Source organism: Odontesthes bonariensis, chromosome 11 (assembly GCF_027942865.1).
Source record: "Odontesthes bonariensis isolate fOdoBon6 chromosome 11, fOdoBon6.hap1, whole genome shotgun sequence".
Classification (NCBI taxonomy): domain Eukaryota; kingdom Metazoa; phylum Chordata; class Actinopteri; order Atheriniformes; family Atherinopsidae; genus Odontesthes; species Odontesthes bonariensis.
The window spans coordinates 21,867,455-21,882,721 of NC_134516.1; the positions used below are offsets into that span (position 1 = coordinate 21,867,455).

Genomic DNA, 15,267 nt, shown 5'->3' on the forward strand with positions numbered 1-15,267 from the left:
CACTGCCGTTTGTCTGAGGAAAAGCTGCGTCATCACACAAAACTCCTGTCTTTCCAGAGTTGGTTTGTCATGACATGTTGTTGAAATTGATGTTAAGCTAACAAACACGCAGCATTGTGTTAAAACTGCAGGGGAAGGGAGCCGTTGCATAATCAGACAGAGGGCAGAAGTTTCAGCTGCAGCTCAAACACTTTAAAACAAAGTTTTCTCTTGAGAAAGACTGCGCTGCAGTAACATATCGAAGAAAAGACATTTCTTATTTATGTATTCAACACAATCTGTCACAGAGATGACACCTACATTATTACTTTCTACCAGATTAATAGAAAGCCAACAGGATGCCACGATGCAGCGGCACTTTGTCCTGTAACTCCAACTGTTACACATTTCAGCACCACATGGTTGACAGCCTTTTCACGTGTTCATGTGCAAAAGTTTTAGTGCTAAATAGCAGCAGCTCTCTAATTCGCTTAACACCAGATTTGAAATAAACTAAAAACAAATCAACTAATGCAAGCTTATCTTCACTGTTCTGATCGAAGTAATACATCAAACTGCCCTGCATGACACATATCCGCTTATAGGGCACAATTCACAGATGATCTTCTCATGAATCCAAATATAGCCAGCAAAATTAGAAAATAATGGTGAGTCACACTCAGTCTTTGGACTGAAGCATCTACAAAGCGCCTCATCTTCTTTCTCTTTCATGCACACGTACACACTCTCAGTCTTTCTCTTATTTAATCTTTAAAGATATTTATGTTGTAGGACACTAGCCTTCATAGTCTTGGACATATTCATCAACCTGCCCTTCATTTTAATACTACATGAAACACGAGGGCTACACTATAAATCAGCAGTTTTAGATGTCTGTTCCTCTCAGTTGATATGAAGGTATTAATGAAGATATGGAGGCAAGAAGCATAAATTTGTCATAGATCAAATCCATCACTTAAGCTTTATCCTTTGCCTGAGATAATGTTAGCCAAAAATAAACATAATTAGAAAGGATTTCTAATTTATTTACATCACTAGAGTGCATAACAGTGGTGATCAAAGTTGAACCCTACATGACTGCGAAAAGCAGATGTGTAAAAGCTCTTACATCTGGAGCTTGTTGTACCTGCCCTGAATCTGTCTAAATTTAAAGTATGTACTTCAACAAAGTTAACTAACTCACAAAAGTCATGTTGACTGCTACTCAAACTATGAACATTTTAGTATAAACTACAACCTGGGTCTTAAACAAAGTAGAGTCGCACCCCTTACCATCAGAGATGTGGGCCAGAGGGTCCCTCTCTAGTGTGGAGGATGCAGCATCCATGATTTCAAAATTCAGCTCCTCTGAACACAGAACAGTTTTCCACTTTGCCTCTGTGAATTTTAAATGAGCTTTGGCCCGTAGAAGACACCAGCATTTCTGCATCATGCTCACACATGGCTGCTTCTTTGTATGGTAAATCTTTAACCTGCATTTGTGGATGGCACAGTGATCGCAGACAAAGATTTCTGGAAGTGTGTCTGTTTTTAATGCTGTGCTACATAAGCACCAGAAGATCTAAGGCATCCCATGTTTCCAGATTCTCTGAATCTTTTGATGACATCATGTACTGCAGATGGTGGAATGTGATGGACAGTTTTCACAATATTATTCTGAAATTGTTCCACAATTTGTAGATGCAGTTTTTTGCAGATAGTTGAACCTCAGCATCTTTACCTCCACAAGACTCTCGAAGGTGCTCTTGTGGGATTGTCAGGGGGAAAAAATATTTTACTAAAATACCCAACCCTCACTCGCTGTATTCAAATCATAACCTTTTCTTTTTTCTGGTAATTATCGATGCTTATAATCTCTTTTGAGCCTGGAGGTTTACAAAAATAGAAGAACCCAACATTGTATTGTGGTGATCTAGCAGAAACAACACGAAATACCTAAAATGAGTAAAATACACCAAGGCAGTGAATGATCAGCCATTTATACTACAAGACATCTACATAAACTGACTCACATTGTTCATATATGAAGAAATGGAATGTATGCCTACATGTCCAAAGGAAATGCAGATTGACATTTTCTATTATTTGGCCTCAAACAGCTCTTTGTGTTAAAGTATTTATTTTTTTGTTTATGTAGGTTACTGACTTTCTTAGCCGTTTATTCATAGTCAAATTTACACATAAGTCAAATGATTTTGCAGGCAGGTGGTCCAACCCAGCAGAGCAGTCTTGTTCCAGAATGATAAATGCACAGCCATTCAGTCCCATAAATCAGTTTGAATCTGTGTTGTCTGAACAACAGGGGTGCACCAAACTAATGTCTGAAATCTAGCATTATTTGACATGACAGTCCTCTGCTGTTATTGTATTCAAAAGATAATTTAGTAATTTATGACATAACATTTATTAGCAAGGGTCCCCTATAGATTTGGTCTTTAATCATCATTTACTTTTGAAAAGTAGTGACAACTCGTCTTTAATCTGTTGCTAATGGCTACACAGATCTGTCTCAGTACATTTCCTATTTGCTAACATTCTGCGTCTCTTTCCTTTTGCTTTGAAACACAAGGAATGCAAGCCAAAGCAGTGGAGACAAACCATAGAAAAGAAGAAGGACATCCTGTCCATCAAGGAAGTACGGGAAGATGACATTGGGAATTACACCTGTGAACTGCCTTTTGGGAACTTTGTGGTGCGGAGGACGACTGAGCTGTCAGTCACAGGTAAAGAAATATTCCACCCTTTTTCCTTTCTTCAACTCATCTTAGGTATTATATTTTTGAGGGCGTAGAATGTAAATATCAGCTAGTTCATTTGTATACAAAAGCAGTTTATCTCTTAGTTCCGGTAAAAATTTTCTACACATTTAGTTTTTTTCGTGCTGTAAATCTGTTGTCATGTTGTTGTCATTTAAGCTGTTTGTGGTGCATTCAGTAGTGTTGCTGTCTCTCCGGCTTCTCGGCTGCTTTAATTGCTAAGCAGTGGAATTCACATGAAGCCACTTCAGCACTTTTTCTGAGGGCTGCTGAAATATTTAAGCCTGAACCCAAAGCAGGTGACAGATTGCTTGTCGCTGACTCAGTCGGAGCCAAGGTTGACACGGAGCATTTTGCATTGGGAGAATCCCAAATTTACACCTTGATTATATACCTGTCTGTTTTATAACTGTACAGTATGTGTTTGGAATGAGTTGTGGCACTTTTATTTAACAGCATTGAGGTTACAGTATTGATCAATCTGGCTCATCTTGTAATCTTTTTAAAGAAGTTATACTCCACTTTTGGGGTTGTTTTTGCTTTCTTTCAATGAGTTTTATAGCTTTTATGGCCTATAAGTCGTCTAAGAATGCCGAAATCCTAAGCACCCTGTTCAAACAATGCTTTTAAATTGAATAACTAAACCCTTATACATAATTCATGTCTCACAGCTGGTGTGGCACACCTCACACAAATACTGAGACTGTAGTATTTTTGACCAATCAGTGAAGAATGGCCCTTTAATTTTACTTGCTGGATTTTAAATGGTCCTGCATCTCATTTTCATCAATATAAAGTGCTTTTTTATCAGAGGGGCTCTTAGTGTTTTCATCAAACGTGTTTCTGTGCTTTATACAGTTTTGCACGACCACAGCCTCCCTTGTCTGTGACTCATTTGGCTCGGCTCATCTATCCTGTGGTCTGTAAAGATGCAAACATGTTGGATGATGCAGACTCAGACAAAATAGAAATGAAGAGCTCTGGAATGGAGACGTGTGCGTCACTATCATTGTGGTGTGACGGCTAAAGTGCCTTCTGCTAACTGCTACTTGATTGCAGTTTTGTAGTGCCTTTTAAAGAGAGAGCCCAGTGAAGGCCAAGGAGTGTCTTAAATTATTTCTCACTACCCTGAAAATGTCATCCAAGGGGAATAGTCTTAATCTTTCTATCTTCTTTTGAGAGGTTCAGCATTTCAATACAGCCAGCGAGAGATGATTAATGATAGGGCCATGGCCGTTGATTGTTGGAGAGAAATAACCCTTCAACTTCTGTCTCTGTGGGTTTTCTCCCACATTGAGTGTGCCTCTTGCTGTAAATGTTTCTCTTTTTAACCTTTTGATACCCTGACAGGATTTACCAACAATATGGATAAAGGATAGACTCCAGCTGTGGCAGCCCGTTCTTTCTGTCTTGACTTTACATGCCCACATGATCAGATGAAGTATTAGACTGACCTTATGAATAGTCCATAAGGTCATCATGCTGCAAAGCATTTTTTTTTTTTCTGGAACAGGTGAAGACTCCCAGTTATAGGATTCTGTTCATATTGTGTCCTAAACCACAGGCAATAATCAAGCTGTGTATTTTACATAGATGAATGATTGACGTATAATTTACGGTTTCATTTATGAAGTCATTTGATTGTATTATTTTGTGAACTTTTATAGCAGAAGAATTATTTGTGATGACTTTAAAGGGACACGGTGTAATTTCTTCCCCCAGCTAGTGGCGCAATTTTATTTAGCAAAGTTGAATGAATTTGCTCTCTAGCGCCTCGCGTTTTCAAATGTGCGTTGCAACTTGTTGAACTACGGCAGGCGGTATGTGTCAAGATTCTTTTTTTCGCTTTTTTGGCGACGAGGATCCCTTCTCCTGTGGCGTGCCATAACTATGGTCTTCCATTGCGAACAAAAGTGCAGGCCGTTCAGGCTGGTTTATACCAGAGAATGTCTAATGGCGTAGACTGGCTCTGTTCACACCAGCGTGCAAACGTGACGTCAAAATGACGTCAACTTCGCTTGCAGGCATGGCGTTGGGGAAAACACGATTCGAAGTGCTTTATGTCCCTCTCGGCACTTCGTCGTTTTTCATAGACCGGAAGGACATAGAGCTTGCCCGCTCTATGTAGATACAGACAAGTGATTCTTCGCTCAGGAGGATAAGTGAGATTGTTGACAGAGATAATTTTACACCAATGAGGACTAATTTATGAATGAATATGTTGATTTGAGCTAATAAATGACTTAATATATTACATAGTGTCCCTTTAATGCATTTGAGTTAGTGATTGTTTACATGACATAAATTGCTCAAAGTATTGCAGATTATGTCGTTGACATTTTGAAATGGCAAAACACTGCTTTGCGAGTTAAATTGTTACTCGATACTGTGCAAATTCACTAATAAAGGAATGAGTGAGAGGAAGAGCTGGTCTATTCAGAGCAGTTGAATACCTTTTTGTTTTAAAAGCCCAATGTAAACCTGCTGTTGAGTAATTTAATTTTACTACATCATTGGAAGTTTTTACCTTTTTTAGCTGTTCGAAATCATGACAAAAAAGTTTTGGTGCCTTGCTGACTTATAGTTGAGATTAAACTTCGATCTGTGCAAAATGGTGACAGCTCAATTTATCTAGTATAGACAAGAGATGAAGAATGATGGGACGAACTGTGCAATTAATGCACCTTAGATATTCTTGTCTGTTATAACCACTCGGCCACTTTTGTGATGACTGGATCTGATATTGTTGCACTAAAACAAACAAAGAAACAGTATTTATAGACTATCATCCTCCAGAATATGACCCCATTGATTGTGTCCTGCAGAAGGCCAAACAGCCCTTAGTGTGACCACTAGATGACTACTTCAGTGGTCATCTGGGCAACTGTATGTGAAAACAATTGTGCTGGAGGAAAAAATGTATTTCATTAACTAACCCTAAACAAATAATGTTATTGCCTAAACCCAACCAGGTAATGACAATAGCATTTCTATAAAGGGTTGTAATGCTATTAAGTGAATGTAGATCGGAAGTGGAAACAGTTTTTATGTCAGTAATGAACACGCGTGATGAGGATTTGTGGTTTCAACAGGAACTCTTGACAATGAAACACTGATATGAGTTATATTTCTGCACAGGGCGCCATCACTGGTCGGATTTGAAGGTATAAATGCACAACTTGTGTGGTTGTTTCCATTAGAGGACTTTTTGTAAAATGATTTTGAGCCGAGCTTTGAAAACTTCAAACGTTGCTTTCATAACTAACGAAAAGAGGAGGAGCATTTTACTGGTGGACTCCAACAGCATCTCACTTATGACAGAAATGCAAATTAGCAGTTTCACCACAAGTGGACGTTTACTGTAAGTTAGAACATGTAGTTTTGTCTCAAAGCAACAGACTAACAGAGGTTCTCATTGTTCTTATTAAACCTGGAGATCTTTTTGTCAGTAGAGAGAAATGCGAGTGTTCACTCTGCTTTTGGCTTGGTTGCTTTTACTTTTTGGCAGAATTTTTTATTCTTTTATTCATTTCCTGTTTTTGATTGAAGAAGTTCTGAGTTTTTAAATGGTGTTTATTCTGTCGCTACGGTGGCTGTACGGACTGTACTGTACTAACAGCCCAGTTCTTTTGATCTGTCTTCTACCTCTGTCTGCTGCGACTGCCTCTTTAATCCCGTCTCATAAGGAGGAGGATTTTGTTCTTTGAAAGATTTCTCGTGCATAGTGTTTAGACGAGCTGTGTAGGAGGTTTTATTATTACTCTTCTAATCTACAAGTCTTGAACCTTCATATGACAATGACCAAAAAGACTCAATGCGTCTGACTTTTTTGATAGACACCCTGTTTTATTATTGAATAAGTGTCCTTTATTCGTTTTATTATTCATTACTTGTGTGGGCCAAAGACCCAAGTTTGTCTAATTTTCTCAATTAATCATATTAATAAGCATTCTAGGGTTCAGTTGTTGAGGAAATTGCCAGCCATTTATCCCCATTATTGTCCCATCTATTGGGCAAATTAAAAGCCTGAAACTGAGCAAAACCTGAAAGCATCATAGGGGAGTCCAACTTTTCTGATAACTTGAGGAAAAAAACAAGTTGCTAAGATGAGTCATTACCTAAAAATATGTTAAATACCTGGCATTTTGCTGGAATTCACTCAATTAACTTTAAAACGATTAGAGATTTTGGGACAAGCTTCATTCTTCTTTCAGTAGGATGCTGTCGGGATAGACACTGACGTACGAAACTGTGCTTCAGTCAGCCAGTTTGGTCTGTAGAACTACATTGAGCATATAAACATTGGGTAGCCAGCTCACTCTGTGCTTTATGATACTTTACCTTCATTCATTTAACTTCCAACCAGTGACTCAAAAAGGCTTCCTCCTGCAAAATACTAAAGACAGTCTGGAAATCTTTTATCTTTTTTATATTGAAGTATTTGTTGACTTTGTCAGTAGTAGTAACAAACAACAAGAAAAGCTAAGATGGGACATAAGCTACACGTTACGGTACATTCCATTATATTCTTATTGTGGAAGAAGGCTTTAAGTAAAACCATGCCACTCATTTATCAGCAGCCTACAGGCCCTGTCAAAGCAGTGCACCGGGACAAAAGGTCAGAATTCATTTGATTATAATGAGCACAGCTGAAATCATTATAAGCTCCCTGGTTGTGTGACTGGTAGTGACATTTCTTTTCAAAAGATATTGTGGTTTTGTTTTTTTGTTGTTTTTTTTTTCACCTTTTTATAAAGAACACCGTTTGATGTCTTAAATGACTGTAGCTAATGAGCTGGGACTGATGTTGTTAACCTGCTTTTCTTATTTAGAACCAGCACACAATTAAGTGTGCTTGGTTGAGGAAAAGAACGCTGTGTTTTTCATGCAAATAGCCAAAATGCTGCAGAAAGGTTAAACCATCATGAAAATGTCTCAACATAAAGTGCTGCTGCCTCCCCATTTTAAATGACTCTAGTTTTCACGTCATGCATCTGAGGTCAGAGCGTTTTCAATTGGCACATCTGATACTTTAGTGGCTTTTTCCCTTAAAGCAATCCTTGATGTATTATGGGTTTCAATAACCTTTCAGTCTGGGACTTTCAAAACCAATTTCTTTTGAGTGAGCACTAGTTTCTTCTTAGATAGTGTCATGCTTCTTCTCTGTCTCATTTACAGTTCAATATTGTTCAGACACCTAACAGGCTGTACATGAAAATAACTATTTTTGCTTGCTCAGCCCAGCGACTGCCACTGAATGATGGGAACGTTACCCTTGATATGTCTCCTCTGTGCTGCACTTGTAAGCTAGGTTTTATTTTCTGGATATGAAAATAATAGTACAACAGAGGTAAAACGCATACGATGCAGAAACTGAACCTAACTGCTGTCAAAGTAAACGTTTGTGAGGACAAGCTTGAGAGCTATATGATTGATTGCTAAATCAGTCCAGTCTGACAAAAGACATTTGTTAGTTTGCATTTTTAAATATTAGTAGTGTTCCAATAAAAGCGCCTAAATTGTCTAACATTTTATATCGTCTTTGTTTTTCTTTTAAAGGGCGACATTCAGAGACGTGAACTTTTAACAGTGTAATCATTAATATTGGACCCTAACCATCTGACCGTTTAATTTATCATTAGAAAACTCAAACCAAGGTCAAATGATTGTGACTTGATTGCCAAGCTGTCATGAGCTCCAGAAGATATCCTTCATCCTCTTAACCAAGATTGGTGAAAAAGTAGCCTAAAACTCTATTTGGCCTGTTCTGACGTACACCTAACAGTCAATTCTGCTTCCCATCATACATTAGAAGTAGATGATGTATTTAGATGTAGTTTAGATATTAATCCCAGTCTTTTGGAACTGTGCATGTGCCAAAGTTATATACATTAATTTGGAGATATTAAAATGGGTTTGAGGGAGGTGGTATTAACAAACCAACAGAGTGATTTAGTGAGAACAGTCACATGGAGCACCTGGTTTCCTCATGCTTTTTTTTTCTCCTATTTTAAAGCTTTTGTTTTGCAACATTGTGCTGTTTTTGAAAATTAACAAACTCTATTAAAATGCTGAGACACTAAAATCGTCTTTTAGACACAGCCATTTTTTTTCACTATTAAACAGGGACTTCCGAGGCTTTGGAAAAACTTTGGCTTGTTTTCTCTTCAGTGTCATTACCCATAATATATGCATTCCTGTCACCATGAGGAATGTTGGAGCTGAAACATATCGATTCTGTTGCTTCTCAGTCTACTCTATTGTTCTCCAGGAGATGCCAACTGGCTTTAGTTTTGCTGAGTTAAAATACATGTGTCATTTGTGTGGGTGGTGGCAGCGATAAGAATATAAAATGGTTTGTGACACAGAAATACCAGCAGCAGACTTCATCCATTCACACATTTACTGTATGAAGTCATTTTATGAACAGGAACCTGTTCGCTGGGCTTCTGTGTCCATGTGAGTCCTGATGAGCCGTACGTCTCCTGCTCAGTATAACATTCTTCATTCTTCAAAGTATCTCTGCCAGCACCATTTGGTGGCTTTTCCCTTTTTCCTCTCACTTCTGAATTGACTCATTAGCATATGAAGGGGTTGAAATATAATTTGTCCTTTAATTGATGGAAGATAATTAGTTTGGCTAAGGTGCCAGTAGAAGAGAGAAGACAATGCTCTGAGTCGATCTACAAAGTAATCTTTTTTCATCTTGAGAACTGGATACACCATGTAATCAGCAGGTGTTTCATGAGGTCTATTAATTATTTAATCTTTTTCCTATGATTACCTTGTGATACTTGGTCATTTATCCGAGAGCATATGTATGAATGGAAAATTAAAGTCTCATTATTCCGTATGTCTGTGGTGAATTGATTCATTGTCTCCTTTGCTAGTCGATTTTTACGCTTAATGTCTTCATGAGTAAGACGTATTTGTTATCATATCGTGTTATGGTAACTTAACAGAGCTTAAATGTTTTCCTTTGTATTTGGCTGTCGATGCAGTTCGGTTAATACTTGCAGAATTTACACGGCTACAGATAGATCTCAGTTCTTGGTTCATTTTAGTATCTTGACCGCAGGGCTGTCATGCCCTGGGCATTGTGCTATGATCCTCACTCCTTCTCAGTGCTTTGAAGCAGTGGCTCAGGTCCTTCTGCGGGCTGTGTTCACCATTCATCACAACTTCATGGGAAGTCAGTGGATTAATCAAGATTGTCACTGAAACATTTGGTTGCTGTGGAAATTAGCAAAAGAATCTTTATTTATTTATTTATTTTTTTAAATCTTCTGGAATTTCTATTGGCACTATGATCCAGCTTGTTTTCTGAAATGTTTACAACCGCATGATGAAAATATTGTAGTGGGACAATATGTCTGTATGTTACTGTGCAATTACAATAACATTGAACATGTGGGCCAGTGTTAACATTGTGACCGTGTATTTAGTTCTAACTGAAATGGTCAATACCAGTTAGAACCAGCCCAAACGTACTACTATAGAGTCATTTATCACTATTAATATTAAGTGGTGACCACGGAGCAGAATCATGGAAAACTCACTTCACCTATTAAGACCTGAGGATGTAGATTAAAGGTTTTGTTAGATCTAACACGTCACACATGATGTAATGCGTGACTTTTTCTATATCAATGTGATTTTTTATTTTTTTCCCCCTCTTCTTAAACAGAAAGATTCCGATTGATCTATTATTGGCACAAAAAGGCATTAATAATCCTGCATAAGAGGAAAATAACTGACACGGTGATACTGGAAATAGGTTCAGATGTTCAATGGGACATAGAGAATACAGCATCACCATGCAGATATTTCTCCACACTATGAAGACATCATAGACAGACAAATAAAACACAACATTTAGTTTAGTGGTAAAGAAATCTTAGATGGTGGGTTGTTTTTGTTATCATAGTTTGAGCATTATAAAAGCAACGACACTATAATTTTTTCATTTCATTTTCTTCCTCAGCCCATCTGTCACATCCCACCACAGCCATACATTCATACCAGAGTGAAGACCAAATATCCGAGCCAATATTGGAAAGTCTCAGACTTTAACACCCACTAAATTTTGTTGTCAAGTTTTGCACTAAATTGAGTGTCTTGTGTAAGAGGGGACATGGCTTTGGTAACAGCTTTAAGAAATCTTTAATGCCACCTGAGCTCGATCTTAAGTAAAACAAAGGCTTTGTAGGTTAATACCACTGAGATCACTGCAGAATAAGAGGAAAATAAGAGGATCTTATGTTGTTACTAAAACACTTAAAATTACTTAAACGCATCAGACTTTCTGTTCTTTCAATAAGCTGTCTTTGACCTCCACTCAGACAGACTGAAACATATAGGGCAGGTTAAAAAAAATATAATTCAGTGGAAATAATTTTAGCTTTAGAGGATCTTACCTCACATTAAGAATGCTGTTTGGGATATCTGAGAACAGTACAGGGTAAAATCCATGGGAAAAAAAGCCCTGTCTGTTATGTTCAGGCCTGCACTAACTGTCTGCACAGTTTTTCGCTCTAGCAAGCCCAAATGGCAGCAAGTGCAATGAAATTGTAGTCATGTGGCCATCGTTTTATGTCCTTAATGCTTTAAAAGAGCTGGAGGTTTGGGACTGTTTGCACATACTGACTCACTCATTCATTGCTGTTAACAAGGAAGCTTTGTTGCTCGGTTTCACTTCATTACGTGCCATTCTTCCACTGACCGAACCACGTGTCACATTAATTTGGCTTTATGGCATAATTGGGTCTCGTATATAGTGAAGATTGTACATACTTATGCAGTTCTTATTTTTGAATTGGGTTGATGAGGCGGGTTTATATTTAGTTTTTTTTCTTCCATGTGCAGCTTAATTAGCTGAAGGAACATCAATTTGAGGAAATCTTGAACAAATTTGCTCTGAGGATGATCACCGAAATGTTTCCATTCCCTCGGAAGATGATTAACCTTTGCAGGTTTTTTTGCACGCAGCATTCTTTTTATAACATTATTATGTGCACGAGTGCTTGTTTTTATTGCAGATTAAATGTTTAAAAGGAATCTCCTTGTTTTGTCTGACCCACATTGGTGGCAGCAGATAATAGTGGCACGGGGAAGAAAGATGTATCTTAATTAGCTGTAAATGATGGCTGAAAATGTGTCCAAAAAAGGTATTTTCTGTAACTGCAGCACTGTAAGAATATAAATCATCATCTCTCTCAGTTCCAGTAGCATTGTAGTCGCTGTAGAAGGTTTCACAACCTTCACACGTTCCAAAGCTCTGTTTTCAGTCTTTGACATTATCAGAGTTGACGAGTCCTGCTCCGACAATACATGCAACACTTTCCCCCCCATGGAGTGCTTCGACTCTCCACTGTCTCCCTTGTTTTCAGCGATGCCCTCATTCCCCTATGGCTTGGCAGGCAGTTTGTTATGTGTTCCCCTGCCATCAGTACCCAGCCCAGTGAGTCAACTCACCCATGTGCTCTGATCAATCCAGCAGCAGCCTGTGCATACTGTAGTGCACACTCAGCATCCCGGTGGGTTTCCACCTGCTGGTACCATCAAAGGAGCAGCACACAGGAGATATGATTGCAGAGCTTACAGCAGGGGAGGAAGTGGGCGAAACAGGAGAGAAAATATCAGCGTAAAGCGTGTGCAGAGCATAGTGTTCTCGGCCTGAAGTGGTTACTTGTTAGCTGTAATTTTACTGAAATGTGTATGGCTGTCTAATGTGGTTTTTTGATGTACAGCCTAAGGTGTTTTTTGATGCTTTGAATTCCTAAGATAAAACATTCATTGATACAGAGCATGCAGAAATCTGTCACCTTAAATTTGTCTCTGAATCCTTTGGTCATCTGCTGAGTTTGTATTGTTTGCTTCTGTGGAGCAGTGACAGGTAGTTGGCAAGATCTGTCTGGATGCATGGTTGGAGGTTTTTTGTTGTTTTTTTTGGCTTGGCCTGGCAGATGTGAACCCTATGGACAAACTGCCAAAGAAAGAGCTCCAGGATTTTGTTTGAGTTGGCCAGCTTTCCACGAGGTGAGATGACTTTGACCAGCGTCCCTTTGTTTGATGAGGTGGCTCTCTCTGAGCACAAGTGCTGTTTTGGGCAAACAAAAAGACTGTCTCTCTGTCGGCATTTTGTCTCAAGACTTCAGACTTTTGGCTAACAAGGGTAGACAGAATGGATTTTTTTTTGTGCTTCGTACCTTGTTTGCATAGAGTACAAATCATCAAGCATGGAAAAGCAAAACATTTTTTTTAATATCATTGCTGTTTCTCATTTTCTGCCTTTTTAAGCACGAATGCACTGTACACATTAGTTGGGTGGTGTGCACATTTGGAGGTTACTGTGACGTGATGGGTGATACTGGCTTTGATACCAAACACTGTCATAATCTGGCAATGATGGTTGTACTATGATCTTTTCTCTACCATCACCAAGTGTTTAGCTTACAGACATTAACCATGTCCTAACTACATTGTAGCTTCTACTGACTTCAGATGCAACAAGCTTTCGCAATGGACAGTTAAAACGACAGAGTCGACCAGTTTCAGCTTCTGTGTCTTGCAACGGGGGTGCATTGTGGGAAAATGTTAACTTCTGGAATAATCACAGACACTTGGTCACCTATTAAGTATATGTAGTCTTACTGTTTACTGTACTAATTGTAGTGAGGCATTTTTAACAGTAGGTTCAATGTAGATTGATTTGCTGCATTTGTTACTTGAGCACCTAGTTGGCTGTCCTCCATTACATGCGATTAGCACAGAAGTTGAAAATATGGAATAAATCATTTATTTACCTGAAATGATTATTCACTATTCTCACAATATGTTCCAATATTCCATGAGCTCTTTTCCATGTGATCCCAGTGGGCTTTCAGAATGAAATGGCAACTCAGAACGCACTTGAGCCTATCGTTTGCATATTCATGGCACATCTTTTGCACTTGTCACATGATCGTGTCACATGATCATGAAAGTGTCACATGATCTATCTGAACTGATTATGAGTTGAGCTTTTTAAGAAGGAACACAGAAGCCTTGGCCATAATCCCTCTGATTGGAAAAGGGACCAAGAGCTTATTGGTTCTAATTACTAACTGTGGAAGCTATTTGACATTTTCCTTATTTGAAAGATATGATATAAAACATTTTTTTTATAACAATCTTATGTTTTCCACCTCAGTCCTGCTGTGCAGCATTTTCACATTACAGAGGGAAATTTGCATGCAAAAAGCATATAAAATGTTCAGTAATATTTCAGATCCCTATACTTAATGTCACCTTTGTGGGGTTCTTCCGTCAAACATCTTGTCAAATATCTATCAATTAGCTAACTGTGCTTACAAATGCTCCTCTGACACGCCATACATCTGGGATTGCTAATTAAGATGGCATGTTACATAATTAATGCCTTCACTCTGCTAATTAGCGCTCACTTAGTGGCTTTAGAGATGTGAAAATCGGTGATAAACTAGCGTTAATGTGATTCTGCACCACAGTTGTGTGAAGAGATGTTTAAAAGATGATTCTTTACGTAACCTATAAACACGTGAATGAAGAAACATCGAGAATAACGCCAGATATGGACTGACGCAGAGGTTTGAGTGTGTGTGAGTCCACATGTCTGTGCTGTTGATTTGAGTGACTTTAGATTTATTGCTCTTCAAGGCCATGAGTGCATACGTATACGGCCTTGAAGACTTTCTTTTCTTCTTTCCCTGCCACTGCTGTCTCTGACAGTTTGTAGAAATGCCCCATCAAGGACACTTCAGCCACGTGTCAATCCACTGATTCTGCAAGAGAGATAAGATGCGAAAGAACAGCGGATAGGACTCTTGCATAATTTATTGTGAAAAAAAATCAATTTTGCAGCATAAATTACTTTGATGTTAATTAGTTGCTGATTGGTCTTTTACAAAAGGTGCATTCCAAATCACTTGAAGGAGAAATGTGGTGAGATGAGTCCGGATAGTTCGGCTTCTGATCATTTCACATGATCTCATGATGGGAAATTAGGTTGATTTATTTTGTTTGATTCCCAAAAATGTTTTCAGTCCCCATGATGACAGAAATTCAAGATAGGAGTTTTCATTTTCAGTCCCTCTGCTGGTAAAACGTGGAACTTTAGCAGTAAATCCTCTTGCGCCTCGGTCTGCCGTCCTTGGCTCTTTCACACACCAATACACAGCCTTTATACTGCGCACTCGTACAGACACGCCACCACACAAACCACCCTCGGTCAGAGAGATTGCTTACCAGCGCTTAGTTCAGTGGTGATGCCCAGTTGGGCCTTGATGTAATGGAAATTGATTGTACTGCTCCCAGGCTACACTGTCATGACAAGTTATTTTAATGGCACTAAAGCAGGCTTATGTTGAAGTTTAAAAGGAGAGGGGTGGAGGCAGAACAGTGACTTGAGGCATATTTGCAGCATTGCCAGGCTTTTATTTATTTATGAGACGACACAGTGATTCTTAAGAAAAAAGAAAGAAATACGATAAGC

General features: G+C 38.6%; 1 protein-coding gene across 2 annotated transcripts in view; it reads left to right on the forward strand.

Moving 5' to 3' along the window:
• The window catches only part of LOC142391804 (interleukin-1 receptor accessory protein-like 1), a 259,529-nt gene that overhangs the window by 114,654 nt on the left and 129,608 nt on the right, over positions 1-15,267 (forward strand). For both annotated transcript variants that reach the window (XM_075477883.1, XM_075477884.1), the window contains exon 5: positions 2,570-2,723. In XM_075477883.1, coding sequence (XP_075333998.1) covers positions 2,570-2,723 — 154 coding nt within the window. The remainder of the gene's footprint in view (positions 1-2,569; positions 2,724-15,267) is intronic.